At 43.5% G+C, this 18781-nt stretch overlaps 1 protein-coding gene across 1 annotated transcript in view; it reads left to right on the top strand.

The window, feature by feature from the left end:
* Positions 1 to 18781, top strand: part of UNC80 (unc-80 homolog, NALCN channel complex subunit) — a 2774722-nt gene that overhangs the window by 2524304 nt on the left and 231637 nt on the right. Inside the window, exon 59 of the mRNA XM_069225668.1 lies at positions 12421 to 12477. Coding sequence (XP_069081769.1) covers positions 12421 to 12477 — 57 coding nt within the window. The remainder of the gene's footprint in view (positions 1 to 12420; positions 12478 to 18781) is intronic.

The raw sequence follows: 18781 nt of genomic DNA, 5'->3' as shown, positions 1-18781 counted from the left end.
GAGAGTATTCTAGAGGGTGCTGGCACCTGATTGGCCAGGAGACAAGTTTGGGTCCTTTCACAAAAGGACACAGATAGGCTATATGAGTCATTGGATTAGCATTATAGCCTATGGAAAATGTTTTGGTGCTTATTGCTTTTCATGTACCGTGGGACTCCCACTTCGACAACGGGGATGATTCAAGCATGTGAATTTATGAAAGATACCAATACTGGATAACTGTAGTTACAGGTAAGTAACTTGTTTTCTTTTCCCTCTAAGAAACATTTTCTGCCAGCTCATGTCTACAGGGTTTTTGTCAGCAATGATATATCTGGGTCTGAGATATTCAGAAGTTAGTAGCTTTTTTGCAAGAATAGGCATGCACCATGCTCTTTGGTGAGCCGAAACAGGAACTGTTATTATCTAGTTTGGTATCTTTTTCCATACCAGTCCGTCTATTGATGTCAAAAATTATTTTCTAACTATGCAGAGAGATCTTTGCATCAGTGCCTAGTGGGACCCAGGAAGCAAATGCATCATAATTTACAGCTGGAGCTCTAGCCTATTTACTAATCTAATCGGACACAATGTTTTTTGGCCCTAACAGGCCCGTACAACACCATCATGTTGTATACAGCAAAGCCATGTTACTGTGGACGGGGTTCCCAAAACTAGAGCTCCTATTGTTTTTCAGATAACTTTGAGGTGCTGGCAGAATATCAGAGGAAGGCGCTTTGGCTGGAAAACTTGGGAATCTCAGAGTGCTATTCAGCTTTGTATCTGCTTGCACCCAGAGGTAACCCTCATTGTGCTACATTCTGATCTAGAATGCAGCCATGTCAAATTATTTAGAAAGACAATCTGGTAAAGGGTTTGAAAGAGAATACCTAACATCTGAATTTCCATTGCTACTAATAATTTACGGGCTGTCCAGGCATTATGTACACTGTTTGGATTATTAGCTGCAATTCATGGTTATTCTCCAAGTATCTGTGAAACCCTGAAGTAACCTCCCATTTTGTTAGGATTTCCTGTCCCAGTGATTGGGTAGAAATGTTCACCACCAACTAGTATCTTCCAGTGTGTCAGAGTGGGCCATTAATGGTTCATTCATGCATGCTTTCACTTGGAACACATACTGTTCCAAATGAGAGGTATTGTATGTGTTTTGGTTCTTCAAATTTATAAGCTTTTTATATTGTATAATGGAAGTATTTTTTTAGTTTAGTGGGTAGGTTAGTCCTCAGATATGAGATGTTTAAGACCTATTACTTTGAAACCTTCAGGCACAGGAAATGTTTGGAAACGTGTTGTTGCCCTTAGTATCTATTAATTATTTTTATAAAGAGGCCAGAGGGGTTGTGTCAAAATGACCATGGCCTCTTAAAGTCAGACCTTTGTGTTTAGAATTCATGTGACCCTTCTTCAAACCCCAAGACTTGTCTCCTGAACTTTCAAGGTAGCCATTCTGATTGCCAACATACTTGAAAGGAAGTTTTGGTGCTCAGTAGACTAGTGCTTTCACTGCAGGGATCTGTATTTGACTATTTTGTCACAGGTTTCAATCCTGATGGGGTCAATTAGACTTTACTTCTTCATGGGTTGATTAAAGTAAGTGTCATCAAGTTTGTTGGCTGTGAACAAGGGTGAACATGCACTCTACAAGTGTGCCTATTTTGTTTTCCACTGAACTGGCATGTGCTGGTCCTGTTAAGAAATTCTTGACTAATGCTACTGTTAGTGTAAAAGAGCTTCCAACTTTCACCGTAACCAGTTACATTATAATCAGTGCTCTTCATAAGCCCTCATAGCCTACTGTACATTCCAAAGAAGGTTTGTATACAAATGGGTTTACACCTTCCTATTGAAATGTAATCCATTAAGGAACACAATGCAATCGTCAGCTGTCTATTTAGGTATGTTCAAAGACACTACTGTTAAGATGAAGAGAATCCTTAATGTATGTTACACTGAATTCATTTTTCTTATAAGGACGCTAAAAATCAAGGGCCTGAAATCCTCATGGCCCATTCCACCAATTCAAAGCAGCAGCTACCGTGTCATTTGGATACAGTTCTTTGCTTTAGGTATTTACGGTTTCCATCTGGGCTTCTTTGCACAACTTCAATGGGCGCTACAGCCTGAACTCTGACTCAAAGGCTAAACCTAGACTAGTTTATTATTCACCCATTGTACCCCAGCATCTGTGATGTAGGTCTGTCACTAGATCCCTCTGGCGGTATTTTAGAGTTTGCGAAGGAGGTAAACTTACTTTGTAAAGCTACAGCTGAAATCCTTGCACAAAAGCCCTTGATGGAACAGGAAACTCCCTGTTTTCCACTGAAAGGATTCATTGTTACAGGTAAGCAAAAAGTTTCAAATCTCACCTCACCTTCCGCTAGATCCTATTCAACAAAGTAGATTCTTCCACACCCTCTCTATCCTCTGAATCGAGGGACTTCTCCCACTCTGACACCCAAGCTATGCAATTTGGACTTTTTATGTGTTTGGAAACATTTCAACAAGTATGACATACAGGAAGTAAAAGGTATCCATAAAAACATTCCTTCTGTTATGTAAGTCACTTCAATACCAAAGGGTTAAAGATGTTATTCAGCACGGAACACAGCCTTGGTTTTCTTTAAGGTGCCTCATCAATTACCATGTTCCAATACATATACATATATATTATACTCCCTTTTAGAATTATGTCAGTTAGCGCTTTTAGAAAAATTGAAAATAGACCTGACAGTCCTGACAGTATTGTAGTTTTGTATTGTGCATGTTTTCAGGGATATTGCCTTTGGTTCCATTTCAGAGGGTCATGGATCAGAGAGATCTTTCTATCATCATACTTAATAAACATTGAATGGAAGAAAAACTATGCATGTGATGATAGAGCGTAAAAGGTTTTAAATTGCATTCTCATTGCACATGTAGAGATGACTGACTGAAGTTGACCTGTCTAGTAAAATATTTGTATTTCAATATTTAGTGTTCATTATTGGTTATGATGTACTGTAAATATGTAACAGCTATAATAAAGGGACAATGTATAGAGTGTTGTTTGGGCTTTTCTAAATTCACCATTAGTAAGTAATTAAAAGCCAACCAAGCTGACTCCTCCAACACTGTCTTCTATGAGCCTTTGAACTGACCAGGGACTTCCACTAATAAAATGCAAAAGGAACCATTTTTTGAAACATCCTTTGGTGGTTGTACACCTCTGCAATGTAAATGTAAAATGCAGTAATAGTTACCCATAAAATGTTTCTTTCAAATTAGGCAATCTCTAAATGAACAGTAGCCTATAGATGTGTATTTGTTACACAAATTAAATTTGTCCTCATTTAATCAAACCTGGTAGGATAAAAGACTGCTTGACGTTGCTAAAATTCTAACCTTTAATTATGAGTTCATACTGATCAATGGCTAGTGCCACAATCAGCTGAGTTACCTGCCTGCCCATATTGCTTATCAAGCTATTAGCATTCTTGGCATCTCATTGACTAGAAAATGCCATTCTAACATTGTAGCTGTCCCCAAACTATAACTCATCACAAGTAATTGTTACCCAAATACAAAACATGCTGTCCTTGCTTTTTCTTTTAAGGTTAATGTTAGGTTATCGAAGGATGCATTTTAGATTTTGTCACATAGTGTGACTGTCCAGACCTTTTGTGTTTCACTTAGTACGTTGTTTTCCACGTAACTCTAGTACTTATAAAAACAGTTTTCTTTTAGGCTTACTCCTGTTCCTTCTCTACAATTGCTGGCGTCCCCTTGTGAATTCACTTTAGATCTATGATATAGGATAACATTATGTCATTTGAAAGACAGTGCCATGGATAATTTCTATGATCAAATCTGAAAGAAATACCAATATGATTCAAACAGAACCAGTCCCCCTGGTCATTATATATGACATAGACATACATAGAGAAAAGGACCCTTCCCACTTAGGAAGAAAAAAAAACAAAAGGTAAAAGAAAATCCATGTTGGCAATCTTGTAGCTCTTGATTAAAGCTAAATGTTAACACAGAAGATATTAGAAAGACACCAAACTTCCTTTGACATCAGGTAAGAGGAAAACTCGAAGAAGAATCTCCAGAACTAGCTCCCATAAAAGTGCAAGAAGCAAAAATCAGGGACAAAAATAGTAGCAAGAGAGCAAAGAATGCAAACAAAAATGTACGCATATTTATCACTCATAAATTCCTTCAAATATATGATTCAAACTGGAGCTGACAGGGAAAGACTCCACTTCATCTTAGATTTGGAACCTCAAATAGAATTCTATGGGCACACCACCATTTAAATTAAAAAGTTTGTCCATGTCACCTTCCTAAAACTGTTTGCATTGATTTGACTCACAAAGAAGAAACCCAGGGCCTGATTTAGAGTTTGGTGGACGGGTACCTCATCACAGATGTGATGGATATCCCAGCTAGCATATGTTATAAGGCGGACGCGGTATGCGCCACATTTATGATGGGAAATCCCTTGCCCAGCACTGAAAGCTGCAGTTCCAACACAGCCCACTGCTCAGCCTGACTGCAAAACAGGCCTTCGGGTTACTCCAAGTGCAGAAATGCACATGTAGTCTAAGCAGCGAAGGTGCTTAACTATCTGCTGTGTTTAGCAGCATACCCCATAAATGCTTATGTAGTGTGCCATCTTTTCCTGAATGCTTGCAAGGTCTAGTAGGCTCTCAACACAGATGGATCAAATTAATAGGATGAATAAGTAATAACATGAGAGATGGTTTTTTAGCAACACTGTTAGAGGTGTGTCATTTGGTAATGCCCATGAAAAAGTCTCACTCCTAAATTGATGAGATATTTTCCTCAGCAGTGGAGGAGGGGATTGGAGAATTTTGCACAGCAAGAATATGCTTGGTCAGTAAAGTTAGAAGACCCACTTCACTGCCTATTGTGGGAAAGCTGTTGTATGTTGAGCTAAAGTCTGAGACAGGTGTTTAATTAGAAATTATCACTGCCTCTTCAAAAGAAGGACAGGTAAACCACTATTGGGAACAGTTCAAATGTATCTATTGTCTGTTCTCACTGACAGCTCAGCCCTGGAAGACAAACAATGTTTTACCTATGGTGACTTACAGCAGTTTTGACCATATGTAGACTGCCTTTGTTGGGATAACTTTTTGGCCAAGGTGGAAAACAATTGGTAATTAAGAGGGTTATTTATCTAGATTTGCAAGGTGGAATTTACAAAAAGGGGGTTGTCTGACAAAATATTGACAGCAGAAATATTGCTACGAATTATAAAAAGCATAAATATTAATTTATTTTGTTTTTTACTGTTATTCACTATGTTAACTTTGAAACATATATTAACTTTTATAATAATATTACTTGTTAAAAAATAAACTGATCATTTAAAAAAAAAAAACTATAACTTGCAAACATCAAATAACAATTATATACTTTAAAATAGTGTAAACGAATAATAAGTGAAAATGAATAAACAATTATATAAAAATACTGAAAATTGTTTGCACCAAACAAACTTTTAAAATAAAAACATAAAATCTATCTTCAAACAACTTTAAAAAAGCTAATAAAAAGTTTGACTTGGGGGTAAAATTCACTACTCGAACCTGAATAACAGTGGGGAAAGAGTTGTACTTGGGAGGGCTCAGATTTACTCTCCCAGCTCCAACTTAAGCAGCAGCAGGGGAGATGTTGGACTTTGGAGGGACTAGATTTACTGCTCCCACTCCAACATAGGCAGCATTAGGAAAAGTGTTGGACTCTGAAGGGGTCTGATTTACTGTTCCTAATCCAACATAATCAAAAGTAGCGAAGATGTTGGTCTTTGGAGGGGTTAGAGTTACTTTTAACAATATCTGACAGAGACTTCTAGTTGCAGATTCCTTACCTTTAAATTTCCCCAGGCGTCAAACTGGATCCAGAGATTTTTTCTTCGAGCAGTACCCCTGCACGCCGTTAGGTGGCGTCGGTCGTATATAGGCGCCATCCCAGCACGCTGATGTCAGTTCTTTTCTTCCGCACCAGCCTACGCGCAGATCCGGAGAATAGCTACCCCAGTCACTTTTGACTAACTACTAAATTTTGTCAAATTTGTTTTTGATGAGTTTTGATGCGTTGAGGTATGTCCCGTAAGACCGGATTTAGGCCCTGCTACTCCTGTCACTGCATGATGTCGGTGACGGATCCGCATCTCGTGTGTCTCTGGTGTTTGGAGCACGACCATGACCCGAAGTTGTGCTCCGAGTGTCAGGCCATGAACACGAAAGCTTTGAGGGAGTGGTCCCTGAAGCTCATGGCGGTCTGACACTCCACTCCGCGTCATTCCCGGTCCTGTTCAGGAGGGAGGTCAGGAGACCAGTTGCAGTGTCACAATCATTCTTCTTTTTCCAAGTCATCAGGACATTCGGGTAAGAAGAAAAAGTCGAAGAAGGCGAAATGTTCTTCGACTTCACCCTGTCGCTCGCATGACGCGACGCAGGAAGAGCGTCGACGCTGCAGGCCTCCATCTTTGGAGCCTCAGTCTGGGTCCGCTCTGCGCCTCATTGAATTTCTGGGAGCCGAGGCTACCCCTGCCCAACTTAAGGAGTTTTATGAGGCCATGCGCCTCATATTTGGGCTGCCCAACCCACCCTCAGTCCCTTCTGGCCCAGGGGAGTCGGTGAGGGCCTCCTCTGGTTCAAAGTCGGTGACTTTGGTCCTGACTCAAGAGGGCATCTCAGGATCCGCTTCCAAATCCGTCCGGACGCCGGTCGTGCCAATGCAACCTTCCCCGGCATCGGGTCAGACGTTGATGCTCTCGGCGCCGATTGGGCCCACAATCAACATCGACCTTATACTCATTCCTGACGACCCGGAGCCGGAACGATTTCGCTCAGTGCCGATTCCGTTTTCCATGGGCTCTGCTGTGCCCAGGGTTCATCCTGAACCATATTACTATGGGTATGGATACAGTGATAGTGTAGAGGGGTTGCTGGACCCTTTAGAAGACCAACTTGAGCCTGAACTGGACTGGGTACAGAATTTGAGTGATGCCAGTGGGTTGGACACCTCCCCTGACACTGGCATGTTCTCTCCCCGTACCATGGCTACGGAGGAGAGAGTCTTAGTCTAGGGTGGTGAGAAGGGCAGCTGAGGGTTTGATTCTTGAGCTTTCTTCTGTCGAGGTCAGGCCTAACCTCCTGACTGAAGTGCTTCAGCTTGGGGCCTCCAACTCGGAACCCCTTCTTCATTTCAACAAAGGACGTCTTACTGGGGACCTGGTCCAAACCCAACACAGGGGCTCCTGTAAATAGGACGATTGCCTGCCGCCATTGGCCTGCCCCGAATGACCCAAATTTCCTTACCTAACACCCTACGCCTGAGAGCCTTTTCATCCAGGCTTCTTCATCCTCCTGCACTTTCCCTACCGCACCCCTGGACAGGGAATCAAAAAGACTGGGCAATTTAGGGAAGAAGTTGTTTTCTTCTGCCAGTGTAGTGCTGCGGTCCATGAACACCGCATGCCTTTTGGGGCGCTATTCCCATATTCTCTTGGCTACGGTTGCGCAAGTGCTGCCTCAAGTTCCGGAAGAGGCCTGGAACATTCTCTCTCAAGCCATGACAGATGGGAAAGATGCAGCCAAGTTAATGATCCATTTGGGACTAGATATGACCGACCCACTGGGCAGATCAGTTGCATGGACGGTGGCATTGAGATGCCACACCTGGTTGAGGACGACTGGCTTTTCGGGGGATGTCCAGCAATCGTTGATGGGCATGCCCTTTGATGGCACCCGTCTCTTCGGAGACAAAGGGGACTCAGTGCTCAAGCACTTTAAGGATTCCCAGGCTACAGCTCGGTCCCTTGGCCCCGCAGCTGCTTCTCACCCCCCTCAGTCCACCTCTCGCTCCTTTCGTGGCTACAGAAGGGGCACCCAATGCATCCATTTCCAGTGGGCCACTGACCCGCGCATGCTGTACAGCCCCTGCGCGGACGTGGGATCCACCGAGCTCGTGGATCAGGGAGTCAGCAGGCCGCCCAGTCTACCCCCACTCCCTCCTCTGCCTCAGAATCTTCATAGTCCGTTGGGACATCCGGGGCCAGTTGGCGGCAGAATTCAACATCATCTGCCCCACTGGGAATTCATTACCACAGACAGGTGGGATTTACAGATCGTCCGAAGGGGCTACTCCCTCCCCTTCAAGACTTCTCCTCCAGCCATGCCACCATCATTTGATCACCGGTCAGAGGATCATTTGACACTTCTCTGCGAGAAAGTCAATGCTCTCTTGGCTAACAGAGCCATAGCAGTAGGTCGTGGTTGCTATTCCTGCTACTTTCTGGTGCCCAAAAAGGACAAGGGTCTTCACCCTATCTAGACCTCCGGTCCCTCAATCTCTTCCTCAAGAAGGAGAAGTTCAAGATGTTAACCCTGGCTCAAGTCCTTTCTGCCCTGGACCCTGGAGACTGGATGGTTGCGTTGGACTTGCAGGACTCCTATTTCTATATTCCTGTCCTGCCAGCCCACAGACGTTACCTACAATTCGTGGTAGGTCACGAGCACTTTCAGTTCACCCTGCTCCCCTTTGGCCCTACCGGTGCCCCTCGGGTGTTCACGAAAGTGATGGTAGTGGTCGCAGCTCATCTGGACAGGTTAGGGGTCCCAGTCTTCCCCGACCACAACGACTGGCTGTTGAAGGTGAACACACCCCAGAAAGTTGTCTCCCACCTCCAGACTACGGCGAACCTCCTGCATTCAAAAGGGTTCACTATTAACGTGCCAAAATCACACCTGACTCCCTCTCAGACTCTCCCTTTCATCGGAGCTGTTCTGGACACTGTGCAGTTTTGGGCTTATCCTCCTGAAAAGCGAGTCCAGGGTATTTGGGCTATGATACCAATGTTTCAGCCTTTATCCTGGATTTCGGTGAGAATGACTCTGAGGCTGCTGGGCCCTATGGCCTCCTGCATCCTGCTGGTCCAACATGCCAGATGGCATATACGCGCTATGCAGTGGGACCTGAAGTTCCAGTGGGCGCAGCATCAGGGGAATCTCTCTGACATGGTTCAGATCTCGGAGGGAACTGCGAAAGACCTGCAGTGGTGGTTGTCGAATCCAGATTGGGTCAATGGCAGATCTCCCTCCCTTCCCCAACCAGATCTTACAATAGTGACAGACGCATCACTCCTGGGATGGGGTGGCCACATGAGAGAGGCAGAGATTAGAGGCCTCTGGTCTCCGGTGGAGTCCAGTCTCCACATCAGCCTTTTGGAGCTCCGGGTGATCCGACTTGCATTGAAAGCATTTCTTCCCTTTCTGAAAGGGAAAGTAGTGTAGGTTTTCAGCGACAACACCACCGCCATGTGGTATTGCAACAAACAGGACAGAGTGGGGTCGTGGACCGTTTGTCAAGAGGCTCTTCACTTCTGGACATGGCTGGAACTCCAGGGCACTTCCCTGGTGGTTCAACATCTGGCAGTCTCTCTGAACGTCAGAGCAGACAAGCTCAGCCGTCGATGCGTAGTCGATCACGAATGGCGTCTCCATCCGGAGGTGGCGCAAAGTCTCTTTCAGCAGTGGGGAGATCCTTGGTTATATCTGTTCGCCTCTGCAGAGAAAGCGCAATGTCAGCTGTTTTGCACGTTGGACTTTCCAAGGCGGCACTCGCTCGGCAATGCTTTTCGTCACAAGTGGAACTTAGGCCTTCTGTATGCCTTCCCGCCAATACCACTTATGACCATAGTTCTGAAGGAGATCAAGGAAGACTGGGCCCAAGTAATCTTGGTGGTTCCGGACTGGGAATGAAGAGTCTGGTATCCCGAGCTCTTGAGCATGGCCATCGATCCTCCTATCAGACTGCCCCTTCGGGAGGATCGTCTGTCGCAGCAGCAGGGGACAGTTATCCACCCGAACCTGTCCAGTCTCTGCCTCCTTGCGTGGAGATTGAGTGGCGACAGTTGATGGCTTTTGACCTTCCACCCGAAGTCTGTAATGTCATCTTGGCAGCCAGGCGTCCCTCCACCGAAACGGTATACACCTGTCATTGGAAGAAATGTGTGGCATGGTGTACCAACAAATCTGTTGATCCCCTCTCTGCACCTCTCTGGGAGGTTCCCCTCTTTATTCTCTCTCTTGTCCAGCAGGGCAGGGGATATTTGTCTGCCATCTCTGCCTTACAGGCTACCTGATCAACCTTCTCTTTTCAAATCTCCCAGTGTTGAGAGGTTTCTTAAAGGCCTCACTCATATGTTTCCTCCCGTCCCGTTCATCATGCCCCAGTGGGATTTGAACATGGTCCTCACATACCTCATGTGTGCCCTTTTTGAGCTGCTCCACAACTGTCCTTTACAGCTCTTAACCCTTAAAACAGCTTTCTTGATTGCCATCACTTCTGCTCGCAGAGTAAGTAAGCTCCAAGCTCTTTTTTTCGAAGCCACCACATCTAGCAGTGCATCCTGGGTAAGTGATGCTTTGTACAAGGGCTTCCTTTCTTCCCAAAGTGGTAACACCTTTTCACGTAGGCCAATCTATCACCTTGCCTACTTTTTACACACACCCCACATCCCTCTCATGAGGAGAGACTCCACCGTCTGGATCCAAAAAGAGCGTTCGTGTTCTATCTAGATCATATCAAAGATTACCGGGTGGACGATCAACTCTTTGTGGGATATGTGGGCGAGAAGAAAGGGAAGGTGGTGCAGAAGAGGACCATCTCACGATGAATAGTCCTCTGCATCAAGATGTGCTATGTGGTGAAAAAGCAACCTGCTGAGGGTTTGCGCGCTCATTCAACCAGAGCAACTGCTGCTGCCGCAGCTTTAGCACGCGGAGTTCCAGTCCTGGATATTTGTCAGGCCGCAACGTGGGCGTCCTTACATATGTTCACCAGACACTACTGCCTGGACAGTCAGGTCCGCAGGGACGGCTAATTTGGCAGTTCGGTCCTGGAGCACTTTTTGGTGTGATCTTAGTTTGCAGCCCACCACCGGGGATGGTATTGCTCGAGTATCTATTCAATGGTAAGGAATCTGCAACTAGAAGTCTCTATCAGATGTACAAGTTACTTACCTTTGGTAATGATATATCTGGTAGATATATCTGGTAGAGACATATTCTAGTTGCAGATTTCTTACCGACCCGCCCATCCTATCCACACTGCGAACTGATTTTTATCGACAGGTACTTCCCTCTAAGGGCCCTAGTTTTGGTGCACCATTCTCAGTGTTCTTCATGACTCTGCGCTACTGGCGTGGAAAGTTGTGAAAAGAAACTTACGTCAGCACACTGGGGTGGTGCCTATATACGACTGTGACGTCATTACGGCTACCACGACGCCAACGGCGGCCCGCAAAGTCAACGGATGCCACCTAACGGCGCACAGAGGTACTGCTCGAAGAAAAAATCTCCGGATCCAGTCTGACGCCTGGGGAAATTCAAAGGTAAGGAATCTGCAACTAGAATATGTCTCTACCAGATATATTGTTACCAAAGGTAAGTAACTTGTACATTATGTACAACGACATTTAAAAGAAAACAATATAAAAGTCTGAACAATATTCTTATCTTCTGTATTCTGTCTCACAATATTTTTGACATCACAATATTTGTGTCTCACAATATTTTGTCAAAATATCTCAAAGGGTTCTGTTTGAACATCAGAATACCACCCTCTCCAATCCACCATTGAAGGACTATTTATGCCTATTAGGGACAGATAACAAGCACTTGAATATGAAACCAATATTATAAACCAGTGAGCCTCCTTCAGAATGTTAAGCACCCTGTAGATATACTCATTGCTGTTATAATATGTGAGAATGAATCGCCCCAGTGCTAAGAGAGCTACCTTTGCTCCCAGTGCGATCCTAAGTGAACTTTAGTATATGATTCTCTGCTCACACAAGCTTGGCCGGCACAGTTCTCACTGCCTCCTCTGTAAATCTGCCACTCTCCTGAAGCTCACCCACCTCCAAATATTGCAAACAGCATCAGCTTCCAAGCGCCATAACCTCACAACTATCTATCAGCGCACTTGAGGAATCGTTCAACTGTACCTTGTGGAAACCCTGGACATGTTACTATTTTTATGCCCAATTAGCAGTAAAATCATTAAACAAGATAGAATACTCATGGGCAGGATGGTTATCAATCTCGCATGCACAAAGAGAAAATAATAACTGTGCAAGAAATAACACAGTTTTTTTTACCAAAAGCAAGAAGAGCCCAGTCCTCTATCTATACATTGTCTCTAGGAAAGTTGGTCTCCCTTGCAAACCCTCTTCTGTTATGTTACGTGAATGCAAACCCACATTTTATGCAGCTCTTCTTTTTTCCTTTTCCTTTTTGTTTTGGTATTTAACATTTTCCTTGAAAGCAGAAAACAGTTGCATGCCTTTTGTTTTCCGTTTTTTCCCCTAAATGCTTCATCTCCCTGCCCCTCCTGCAGTGAACCTAATGTCCTCGAGGACTCCCAGGGCCTGGCTGCCGAGGGCTTCCTTACTAGGTACAGTGCCAATGCTACCTGTCTGTCAGTGTTTTGTGCTGGTCAGTGGGCGGTGGGAGGGTGTTTATGGATTCTTCCGCTGTCTGCGTCTTCTGTCTCTCCATTGCGCCCCTTCCGCTAACCGCTCGTCATTATCTCTGAAGCGTAACAGTCAAAGCTGAGGCAAGAAACCTTTGTTTGTCACCACGTATGACATGGAGGAAGAAAAACAAAACCACCTTCCAATGACAAAGAAAATCTGCTATACATGCTATCACAAATACATTTCCAGACTTTTTAGCTGCTCATTTTGCAACCTGACGATAACAATTTTGACAAGGGTAATGATGTTCTGAGGAATGTAAATTTTCCTAATTCTGAAGAATATTTCTAAACATAAGGAATAAAGAAGCCACTAGTTGTATTTATTGAAAAGAGGCACATATGAGACGGGAACTTTCTTAGAGAAGAACTTGTACTTTCCTTTTAACGATATACTCCGAAGATTTGTTCTGAAGTCCTTCTTTGACCTAAAAGGGAGGAAAGAAACACCCAAGTCTAGCAATGGCCCACTATGTCCTGTTCTAAGTAGCAGGCTAGGCAACCAGTGACAGCACATCAATATAGCTAGAGAATCATTAACACTTTTTATGTCCGCACTAGTCAAGTGTTTTTGTATTTGTGGTTCTCATTGTGAATTAACACGTTGTGGTGTTCACTTATCATGAGGCGTTGTTCATTGTTGACTCCTGTCTTTGTTTATACGACATCTAGAGCATGTTACTCATAAAGCCGACAAAAGAAAAATGTCTGTGTGAAAACATGACAGTTGTGAGCATCAGTACTTTTGGCCGGCCATGTCCGTAATTTTATTTTAGATGTTTCACATTTTTTTGTGTTTTTTTTATATTAGTTACTACAAAAAATAACTGCACAAATCCTGTTTAAAGGCAACCACAAGGTCTTTTTTAAAATGTCTTAATCACAGTGTTGCGTGCACAGTAAACTGGTTTGGTGAAAAGGCCTTTTGGGAGCAATTCACATAGATTTATGTATGGCAAATTTGCCAGTAGTCTGAAGAAATTTGCTTTTGCATCCTTTTGGGGTATATTTCCAAGTATTTGCATAGATGCTTGGAAACGTTTGTGGGGGCGCAGTGTGCTTGCCCATATTTACAAGGCCACGCAAAGCCACCTTGCGCAGCTTTTCATGGCCTTGTAAATATGGACCCCTTTCACGCATAACACTGTGTGAAATGGGCATTCCACGGGTGTTGTTGTGGGTGTTATCATGCAACACCCATGGAACCCGAAGGACTCTGATGCATTTCCAGATTTACAAGTCTGAGAATATGTCAGATTCCTAAGCCACCTCAGGGCGGCTTAAGAATGACGCAACAGGGAGAAATATCTTTGTTTCTCCCCATTTTTACAGGCAAGCGCAAATCGCTCCGTTCCGTGTTGTTATCTCTCTTTGGACTTCAAACCACACCCATGGCACGTCAGTGTCTTTCATTGGTTCGTGGGTTTGCCTTATAAAATCTGCTTGCTTTCATTAGTGGAAGGCATGCACATGTCATGCCTTTTTCGATGGTTAGCCCTCTTCGAGCGCAGCGACCAAGTACTGAAAACATAGGAGGCTCGCGGTTTTCTGTCTGATTTGTGGACTACTTTTTCTCTTTTTTCGCAGCGCGATCTCGCTTGGCAGAATTCGAGCGATTTGTATGACATCGACCCTGTTACATATTTAATTACACTTTTACCGGTTGCGTAGATAACTGCACTTTTGCCGATAGGTTTTACTACAAGTAAACTGTTATTTCCATTTGTGTTTCTGCTTTGTACTGATGGTGGCCATCAGCTCGCTTATTTGAAACTTTTGCTTTTCAGGTTATATGGCAACAAAAGTCCAGTTTGTTATGGGAAACTGTTTTATTTTCATTTTCAATTTGTGGCAAGAAAATTCCGGTTAGAAGTTTACAATGCTAATTGCTCGAGCTCTAGCAAATGCGAGACCGTTTGCATTGCAAATGCTTGTTTTCTCTTTTTTATGTAGGCTGCAGCAGCACATAGAAAGAGGAAAAAAACCTCTTGTGATTGTTTTTGTGCAGGAAGGTATCCCTTCCTGCACAAAAACAATCATCCCCACCACTCCGACACCCTGTGTTGGCTCTAGGCAGCAAGTTGTGCGCCAGCACAAGGGGAGAAGACAGAAATGCAGTGTATACTGTAGATACAGCACATTTCTGCCCTTTCTTGGTGGTGCAGGGCAGTGCAGCAAGGACTTGCTGCGCAACCCTGCGCCTCAGGTCTCGTAAATTAGGCCCTCATGGCCTAATTTACGAGGCTCTAGTGGCACACGGCACCACCGGAGCGTAATTTTTCTTGACGCTCCGGTGGAGCAGTGTGCTAACCTATATTTACAAGGCCACTCAAAGGCACCTTGCGCGGCTTTTCATGGCCTTGTAAACATGGACCTCTTTCATGCATAACATTGTGTGAAAGGGCCGTTTCATGGGTGCTGCTGTGGGTATTACCACCAACACCCATGGAACCTAAAGGAATTTGACGCATTCCAAAAATTACAAGTCTGGGAATGCATCAGACTCCTACGCCATATCAGGGGTGGCATAAGAATGATGCAAGGGGGAGAAATATCTTTATTTCTCCCCGTTTTTGCCTCTTTCTATGTGTGCTGCATTCTGCACCATGGTGCAAAGCTGCCTGTGTTGGTGCTAGGCAGCAATTTGTGCACCAGTGCAAGGGGAGAGGGCAGAAATGTGCTGTATCTTGTAGATATGGGGCATTTCTACCCTTTCCTGGTGGCGCAGGGTGCCCCCCTTCACCACGTGCCTCGTATATGAGGCCCTCAGTGTGTTTCCAGAAGGCACTGGAGCAAGCACGAGCTTGACAATATTCTGAAATGGTGTAACTCACACACAGATAACTTATGGTTTTATCTTTAACATGCATTAATAATTGTGCTGTTCGTGATAAGGTTTGTGTTAAGCAAAATGGTGCATGACCATTTGCCCTAAGTTACTGATGTGAAACCATGCTAGTTCATTTACATGAAATACGTGCTAGTCTAAAAACTGGGAAGCATTGTGTAATCAAACCATACCTAGTTTGCAAACTTTGTGTAAAGGTTCCTAGTATGTTTGCTGAGCCCAGTATTATGTGAAATTATTAACAAATGTGGCATTCCAAGTGGTTCAATAGTCCTTTTAATATACTGTGCAGTGCAGATTGGAGGCAAACACAACACGATGGTTACATAATCAGCAATCACGAACAGATGCAACTTCAGTAATCAGAAACAGTTGAACCTGGAAAATTAAAGCTCAGAAAGACCCTAAGCTGCTGAATCAGAAATAAGGAACGGATGAATTTGCAAATTCATTGATCAGGAAGAGGTGTGGTTGCAGAATAAATGATCAAGCAGGATGCATTTGGAAACATCATGACGGCTACACTTTTTATTGGTAATAGGATAAACATAATAAAATACCTCATAATTGATAAGTGTGGTGTGAAGGACGTTATGTAAAATAGAACCTGACTCTGAGTTTGGTGGATGGATACTCCGTCACAAACATGACAGATATATGGTTCACAGTATAACAGCAGCTTTATATCCTTTGGCATTTGTCGTACAGTGGTCGATATAGCCATCACTTTTGTGATGGAGTACCCCATCCACCGAACTGTAAATGAGGCCCACAGTTACGTGTTCATCCTGGAACTAGATGTGAATCATTCCTGATTGACAATACGTATTATTTTTTAGGTTGTTTTATTTTGCATTGTGTTTTTGAACGTTTCTTCTACCCTGTGTGTATGCTGAATTCAGTCAGTTAAATAAATACAAATTCTTTTATTTTGGACCAAAGACACTTAAGACTGCATTGGATTTACATACCATACACTGCTAAATAGTCACAAAGAACACACATGTTTGTGATGGGCTGGTACTTTATATCTTTTTATTGTGCAATGGAAAACGGTAAATGAGAGCAGTTTCACGGGAACATAAACAGTTAAGTGTATTTTGTTTTCTAGGCAGTTCATTTGATAATTGAATCTGTTTTCCTCCAAGACTACATTACATACTTAGGGCTGAGGCCGGATGATTCTAGTGCAATTGCTTGCAATACGATAATGCCAGGTTGAAACAGCTGGCTCCACTTTTTGAAGGACAGATAATGAATAAGTGTTCCCTCAATTCCTGAACCCATCAGTCTCCTCTGTCAAATTAGTCCTGGGTCAGAAAACATCTCTGGGTCTGAAAATAATCCAACTTCTGTGGCCACAGAGGAGCTAGCCTACGTAAATCCTCATCCACTGCTACTCAAAAGATGGAATACCCATACTATGGAGAACGATTAAATTGTATGGCTAACTTAAACGATTTTGTTTAGACGATTTCTGTAACAAATGAGATGGTGGAGAACTTAAATACAGATCTTACTTGTACTCAATAAACCCCACCATTTGCCTACTCTGTCCCATTGCTTCCCTTGTTTGTTTGCTTTATGTGTTGTCTGTATATATGGTATTACCTCTGATCAGGCTGCTTCAACGACCTATAAATAGAAAATAGAAAATGTTGCAATAGGTCAGGAGTAATATGGTCACTCATTAGAGATTGCGAGTTCTCACAATGATCCCTAAATGAGTTTTAAGGCAGAGGGGTAGCAAGAGAAAGCCAGAGAGAAGGAGATTGTAGCATTGCGCCTCAAAATATTTGTTTCTGTTGAAGGCAGGTCTATTATTAGAAGCAGACCTTAGTTGTCTGGTCATTGTTTATGATGGCAATCGGTTGAAGAGGCATGAGTTTTTTCTTGATTCATAGTCTTGTATACAAGGCATAGGGTTTTAAATTCAACATGTTATTTGGTTGGCAGCCAGTGTGGTAATATCAGAGCAAGTAAGATATTGTTTGTGCTCTCCAGGCAGAGGCTGATGTGGGCAGCTTAGTTTTGCACTCTGTGGAGTTAGTCAATCAAATGAGCAGAAAGGCCTCATTAGATTTCATGTGATTGTCAGACATGCTTATTGCTATCGCTTGGATAAGTGTAATCCATTAAGGTAGCAATAGTACAGAAGTGATATTAGGTGACATTTTTGTTTTGGTCGGTGAGACATTGCAAACCTTTTTCAAAGGGGACTGACAGGGAGGGAGCACACATAGAATTGCCAGTCAGATTAGCATGTGACTGGGTCGCACGAGTATAATAGAGAGACCTCTCAATACATTAAAATTAATCCATTTCTGATGCGTCAGATTTCAAAGTAGGAGGTAGTCGGTAACTATTTAGATGATTACTAGGTTTGTTGGTTGCACACTTGGGCACCTGGGTACAGTCCATGTATAGGTGTTAGCACTTGTTGAAGAATTTGAAAATATTTGCAGAGGGAGCTATATATGTAGTAAAGAGAGATGAAAAGAGCAATGACCTTGGGGAATCCCGCAGTTGACACTGGTGAAAGACAGTTTGTAGGTAATCATTTCTCCCTGGTAAGATTAGTCAGGCAGGAAGTTCGTGAACCATTTAAGTGTTGTTCTTCTGAAAGTGCAAAATGTTGAGAACAAGTGCATGGGCATATTTTAGGAGTCCCCAGAGGTTGCAGCTGCAACCCCTGGCTTCCCTCTTGTGACCCCTGGCCTCAAAGGTGGCAAAATCAGTGCCAAGAATGCAGGAGTGACTCCTCTTTCCTTATTTTGTGCACATTTGTCTTTATACTAATAGTGAGCAATAGTCACTATTAGGACAATAAAAAAAATTGAGCACACTTAACTGTAATAGACCTTTGGTGGGAGCTGAGGGCATTAAAAATGGTTTTAAATGTATGTTGTGTGCATGCTTGTTTGAGAGAGTCTATCTGGTAAAGACTTCTAGCTGCAGATTCCTTGCCTTTGAATTTCACCCCAACGTCTGTCTGACTCCGAAAGATTTTCGTGAGCAGTACCCCTGTGCGCCAGTAGGTGGTGTCCATCGTCTTCGCAGCCATTCGCGGCATCAGCTGCACTGTAAATTACATCACAGTCTCTAAATAGGTGCCACTCAGGCACACTGACATCAGTTCTTTTCTTTCCGCGCCGGCCAGCGTCCATCCAGAGAGAGCTACCCCTCAGTCATTTATTGACTGGTCTTTTTTTTATTTTGTCAAAGTCTTTTTTTAGAAAATTTTCTCCTGGTGTGTTGAGGGATGTCTTCTTAGAAGACATTCTTAAAGCCCTGCAGATCCTGTCTTAGGGCGATGTCCATGACGGATCGCCACCTCATATGTTTGTGGTGTTTAGAGAGCAACCACAACCTGAA

The sequence above is a fragment of the Pleurodeles waltl genome, chromosome 3_1 (genome assembly GCF_031143425.1).
Source record: "Pleurodeles waltl isolate 20211129_DDA chromosome 3_1, aPleWal1.hap1.20221129, whole genome shotgun sequence".
Lineage (NCBI taxonomy): Eukaryota > Metazoa > Chordata > Amphibia > Caudata > Salamandridae > Pleurodeles > Pleurodeles waltl.
The sequence above is the reverse complement of the archived record's forward strand: the minus strand, read 5'-3'. Positions and strand labels throughout refer to the sequence as shown.